A 6,406-nucleotide genomic window follows, 5' to 3' on the forward strand; every position below is an offset into this window, starting at 1 on the left:
AAAAAATGAACAAAATGAAAAATTATGATTGGTTGAATGTGGTTTTCACGGTTTATACAAATTGGGTGGTTTATATATATATATATATATATATATATATATATATATAAAGAGAGAGAGAGAGAGAGACTTGAGATCATGTGAGACAAGGTTGTTTTCGTGAGACACGTAAGACACGATTTTTACACTTGAAACTTCACCAAACACTGTGAAGATAAACCTTTATAGTGTTTTGCTGTAAAGATTCGATGTTGTAAAGTTCTAAGTATAGATATCATGTCTCACGAAAACAATCTTATCTCACGTGAACCCAATTTTTTACGTACGATAGGGAATATATATTGTGTGGAAAGAGGGATCAAAAGTAGCTGAATTTGGAGGTACGTACCCCACTCATTAATTTAATTATTGTCACTACTTGTGTGATTTTGACCTCCGTCCTATCCCCACTTCAAATTTTGTTTTGGTCTAATTTTGGTGAATTTGGGTCCAAATTACATGAAATGAATAATAATGATAAAAACGTTGATGTATTTTATATATATGTGTCGTTGGGTTCACGTGAGATCAAGGGTTTTTCGTGAGACCCTTAAGACCGATTTATGTTCATTGATCAACTTTATAAGCTAATGATCTAATGGTCTAAAGTTGCACGGTGACAATTTTATGATTATTGAGAAAACTCGTGGCAATTTTGTGATTATAAATGTTTAGATTGTAGATCTAATCTAAAGGTTGAGAATTGGTCTTACGGGTCTCACGAAAAAACTTTGGTCTCACATGATCCCAAATGTATATATTTATATTGTAAAGATGTCCTTTTTATGTATTTAATTTCTTACGATTATATGAATTATGTTATTTTTTGTTTGATCATAAATGAATTGACGTTATATATAAATCATCACTAAAAATACTACATGTTAATTGTTTTCATTCATCAACTTATTCTAAATTAATTTATTTATATTAACTGATTTAAATCAAGTTGGACAAAAGTGATTGTCAGTGTAAATATTTGTATCTATATTAAGGGGCCGTTTACCAAAAACTTATCCGGTAAACACTTATCGGAAATCACTACCACTTACTTACCGAGTAAGACTTTAGTCCACCAAAACATAGTAAGAGTCATCGCCCTCACTTACCGGGTAAGACTCTCGGTCCTTGTTTCCCTCGTACTAGATAAGATTCTTGGTAAGGTATTTGATAAGCGCTTACCCGAGTAAGTGTTTGGTAAACGGCCCCTAAATTCTTTTCTTTTACCTGCTAAATTCATTAATTTTACTCGTATCAAGAACATAACAAACTAAAAAAAAAAAGTATGTTTTATTTTGATACAATTTGTCTTTTTTTTTTGTCATAAAGAAATTATCGTTTTGTGTTACGAAAAGATGATATATGTTGTAAAAACGAACGTTTCAAAATCTTAATTCGGAAATTGTCAATTTAGTAAGGTATTATCTGGGTTTTTTGAATTCTGGTAGGAAAAATATGTTGTATTTATAATAAACAACTATATAAGAAAAAAATAATAACCACAAGGGTGGTGTCTGATTGATTTAAGCTTGGCTCCAAAAGTCAATAGTACCAGAAGGTCTCAAGTTCAAATTCAAGGAGGAATAAAAATCCCCTTGTAGCCACGGAGGTTCAAATGCGGTGACTCCGGGTTATCTACTAAGCAGGTAGTCGTCCTGAAATTAGTCGGCTCGCATAGCAGGTTGGATATCCAGGTTAATAAAAAAAAATTATATATATATATATATATACTTAAGCATTATTTGTCTCAATTATTATGAATGGACTTAAAGGTCCAGTTAAGATTTTTGGGAAAGTATTTGGTTCTAATTTTTTATTCATGTATTATTTGATTAATTATTAGTTATTTTAGAAACGTGAAAATTATCACATTATTATAACAAAATCGAGTTTATAGACCGCTCAAAAGTGTTCGACTCTTCAAATAAAGTGTCTTAGAACATCCCTAATGCATAACTTTTTCATTGGTTATTGCTATTACGAAAGGTTATTAGAAAAATATTTACCCGTCCAAGTAAGACTCTTTTTGGTGAAATGGTTGATTATCTACCAACAAGTTGAAGGTTTAGCTTTCTCGAATTTATTTTCATTTTGCCCTCCACCCCTTTCTAAAAATTAAGTGTTGTATTAGTTATTTTATATGATACTTTTGAGAAGTGTCATGTAATTTTTACAAGACGTTTGTATTTATAGAACAATTTTTCAAATAACGTTATATGATTTAAAAAACTTGAAAACTGACCTGAAAACGCGTATTAAGCATAACCTTTTTTGGGTTTGCAAGATGAGGCATAACTGATAATCAACATATATATTTGAAGTTCTAAATTTAAAAAAAAGTTAAAGGTGGTGTTTACCAAACGTTTACTCGGGTAAGTAAATACCAAGTCTTGTTACCTTACCGGATGAATATGGTAAGAACCAAAAATCTTACCCGGTAAGAGCGATGCGAGGACTCTTACCACGGTAAGCGCTTACCGGGTAATTTATTACGTAAGATATCGTTTTGATGGACTAAAACGTAGTTTCATGATTCTTTGAGAAACAAGGGGGTATGATGACAAATGAAGACTTCTTTTCACTAAATTGAGATTGAGAGATATCAACATATATATGTATGTATGATACGAATTCAACTTCAAATCTTAAAAAAACCAAAAACTTTGAATGGATTGTTGGTGTCGCAAGAAAGACAACCAAAAAGCAAGCAAAACATGTTAACAAAAGATTCCCAAACATCAATCAGACACTTCTTTCTTCTTCACTCTCATTCTCTTCTGGAAACCTCAGATGTTTCCCCTTTGGTGTTGGCAAACCCTTCAAGCACAAGATCCCAGATGCAGTCTTTGTTGACGACGACGACGATGATGATTCCATCTCTCCTTCGAGTTCCCCGTCACTGTTGTACACAAACCTTATGTGTTTCCCAGTGAATTTAGCATCATTGTTGACACTTATCTTGCTGATTCCTTCACAAAGCTCATCCACCACCACATCATCACCATCTTCGTAATCCTCATCATCTTCTTCGTCTTTATACTCTTCGCTCGTGCTTGCGTTCACCTGAACCGACCATACTGATGCATCAGAACCTTGGACAGGTGAATCAGAACCCTCGAATTTCTCGGAGAAATCCATGAACAATGATCTTGTTATCACAATCTTTTCATCAGAATCACTCTTATCTTCTTGATTTGGTTCAATGATGATCTCATTAAGCATCTGTATACACGTAATCAGTGAAAAAAGAATATATTAACAAAATCCCAGTTAAAATAATCTCAAGAAACCCGTTTGGGGGATGAATCAAACCTGAGAGAAACTGAAGTTTTCAGCAACTGGAGAAACATTAAAGGATTCAGAAGCATTGTTGTTAGTTGAAAAGTCATAAACTTGAGGCGTATTAGCAGGCGTTGGAGCAAGAACAGCAACCGGAGAGTTCATAAAACGTTTATGGATCAAAGGGTTGTGTTCGAAAGAAATCTTTGAGATCACTCCTTCTTCTTCGACTTTTTGCAGGAGGGTTTTCACTTGGCCTCTTAATAAAGACTCTCCAGATCCAGGAGTCGTGGCTTGTTTCGATTGGGTGTTCTGAATCATCATCCTCTTCTTCGAACACGTTGACGATGGAGTCTTTAAACTTCCCATCGCAAGACCCACGATCGGTGAACCATTTGTTATATCAATCAGTGCAGACTTTTCTCGTTCTTGATGTTTTCCACCGTTGGATTTTTGTCTTGATTTCGGAGCAAACTTCAGAGATTCTTCATTCTCTCCTCCTAAAACACAACCGATTTTCAAGATCAAAAACGAAACCCATTTGATAAAATTATTCAAAAAGAGATTACCAAAGGATCGAGAACTCACTTGACGACATGGGTATGGTGTTTTCTGCAGCCAGAGCCATCATAGCTTGTGATCTTGTGATTCTTCTTGATGATAGTGGAGTCTCCATTATAGGCCTTTATGTTTCTGTGATCACCGGAAAAGTTGAAATAGTCGCCGGAAAACTGATTTGCAGTGAGAAGACAAAGAAACACAGAGCGATTGGAGTGGGGGTAAAATACAGATGGGAAGGGGTTTTAAGAACGCAATTGAGAATTTAGGGTTCTAACAACGGGATAAAAAGGGGCAAATATGACCGTTGGGAAGAGGGAGCGTGGCTAATCGCCGTATTTTGGAAACTAGCCGTTGCGAGTGGATTGGCTTTCGTCATACGGCGTCGTTTGTCAAAGTGGGCTCATATTATGGGCTTCTAAGCTCAACCCATATTTATTAGGGCAAAAACACAAAATAACAATCTACTTTAATAAATTTCTTTATTATAGTATTGTATTTTCAGTTTTTCTTATTACAGTAATGTACTTTCAAATTATTTTTTATTAGGATATTGTACTTTGAAAAATTTACCCATTATAGCAATGGGTAACCTTTTGATTTAAATTTACCCATTATACTAGGTTTGCATGTTACCTCATTGTCCACGTAGGCTGTCCACATATAATATAGTGATGTGACTTTCTTACTACATCATTGTACTTTCAAAATTATTTTATTATAGCATCTATTAGTTCTTATTAAACACTGTATTTTTAATTTCAATATTTAGATATTTTACATGTTATTTAATAAATGTATTAAATGAATTAAAAAAATTCTAAATTATTCATTAATATACCAATATCAATRAAACTAGTAGAACACAACTTATCTCGCTAACATTTTTAAAAAAATATGTGTTTTTTGAAAAAAAGGAAAATAAGAATTGTTCTATTTTACCAAAAAATATTATCTTTTAAAAAATATATTATATTTGTTCAAAAACTTTTTACTTGACGTATAAATATATTAAATTAATTAGATTTTTTTGAATTACTTATTAATATAACAATATTAAAAAATTGTAAATAACAATTTATTTCGTTAATATTTTAAAGAGAACTTTAAAAGATATGTATTTATTTGAACAACATAAAATAAGAAAAGTTACCTTTTTTTACAAACAAAATATATCTCGAAAATAATGTTTCATATTTATTTAATAAATATTTTACTCTAAGAATATTTAATTTGAATGCAACTTAATAAGAAAAAAGTAAAAACAAATTAAATGTTTTTATTTTAATTTTAGTTAAGTCATTAAAATGATGTGGCATCCACATCACCTCATTAAAGCCACACAAGCAAAAAAGTCAAAGGGTTAACTGGTTTAAAAGGTAACAGGTTACCCATTGCTATTATGGGTAGATTTTTTAAAGTACAATGCCTTAATAAAAAATAATTTGAAAGTACATTGCTGTAATAAAGAAAAACAAAAGTAGAATGTTATAATAAGAAATTTTATGAAAGTAGGTTGTTATTTCATACATTTAACTCTATTTACTAATCAAATAATAATTAAATTTTTCCACAAATATTGTAATATATTTTCAACCATGATTTAATAGAAACATCATATCCTTTATTACAGTGGTGGATTTAGAAATTTTGGTGTTTTGATTTTAATTCCAATTAAATCAACCGTGTACATTTCGGCTGTATTTGGTACATAGGATAGGACATGACAGAACGTAACAAAACTCACAGTCCCCATGTTTGGTGCAACATAAGACAGGACAAGAACTCGTTATTCCACGTTTAACATGACATACGACAGGGACAAAAACTGAGATAAGATGAAACTACGTAGAACAAAAAAACATTTTCTTGTGAAACAAAATGGGATAAGAATAAGACAACATTTAAAATATTATTAATCTATCATCGTTTATTATATAACCTTAAGATGGTATTTGTTTTAATCACCACCGCTAGTCACAGCCGTCGCCACCACCGGTGGCCAACTCCATCTTCTCTTTTACTGCAACTGCAACAACCTCCTCCACCACCTCCATTGTTGCTGCTACAATCTTCATCTTACATAAAGATTTTTCAAACCAAATAAAACGTAGTTTTGTTCTATCCACTCCCATTCTATTAGTTTTTCGTATCAAACGATACCTCAAAAGACCCCTAATCACACATATCAATCACATGAAACAAAACACCGACACATGATAGGTATTATTTTATTTTCAAGTGCACGTTTATTTATTCTTTATTTTATTTTTTATTTTTTTCATTTTTCTGCAACGACTTGTGTGCGTTCACATCCTTTTTATTTATTTTTAAGAAAATTATTTGCTAAAGTATCAATATAAACTCATTTAAGGAATGGGCCCTCGTTAGTGTGTAGAAAAAAATAGACTTTTGAACTAAAATATTATTTATATTAGGGTAAAATGCGTGAAATAACAACCTACTTTTCTAGAATATTTTTATTAAGACATCGTATTTTCAAAAATTTACTCGTTATAGTATTAGGTAA

The 6,406-nt window shown here is 31.7% G+C and overlaps 1 protein-coding gene across 1 annotated transcript; it reads right to left on the reverse strand.

Moving 5' to 3' along the window:
• Nucleotides 1-2,595: 2,595 nt before the first annotated feature.
• LOC112515829 lies at nucleotides 2,596-4,129 on the reverse strand. The gene is made up of 3 exons (XM_025122767.1): nucleotides 3,907-4,129; nucleotides 3,352-3,818; nucleotides 2,596-3,261 (listed from the first exon to the last, which is right to left on the reverse strand). The coding sequence occupies exons 1-3, from the start codon at nucleotides 3,992-3,994 to the stop codon at nucleotides 2,782-2,784; spliced, it is 1,035 nt and encodes a 344-aa protein (XP_024978535.1). The 5' UTR covers nucleotides 3,995-4,129; the 3' UTR covers nucleotides 2,596-2,781.
• Nucleotides 4,130-6,406: the final 2,277 nt, after the last annotated feature.

The sequence above is a fragment of the Cynara cardunculus genome, assembly GCF_001531365.2.
Source record: "Cynara cardunculus var. scolymus isolate 2C chromosome LG 7, CcrdV1, whole genome shotgun sequence".
NCBI classification, from domain to species: Eukaryota; Viridiplantae; Streptophyta; class Magnoliopsida; order Asterales; family Asteraceae; genus Cynara; species Cynara cardunculus.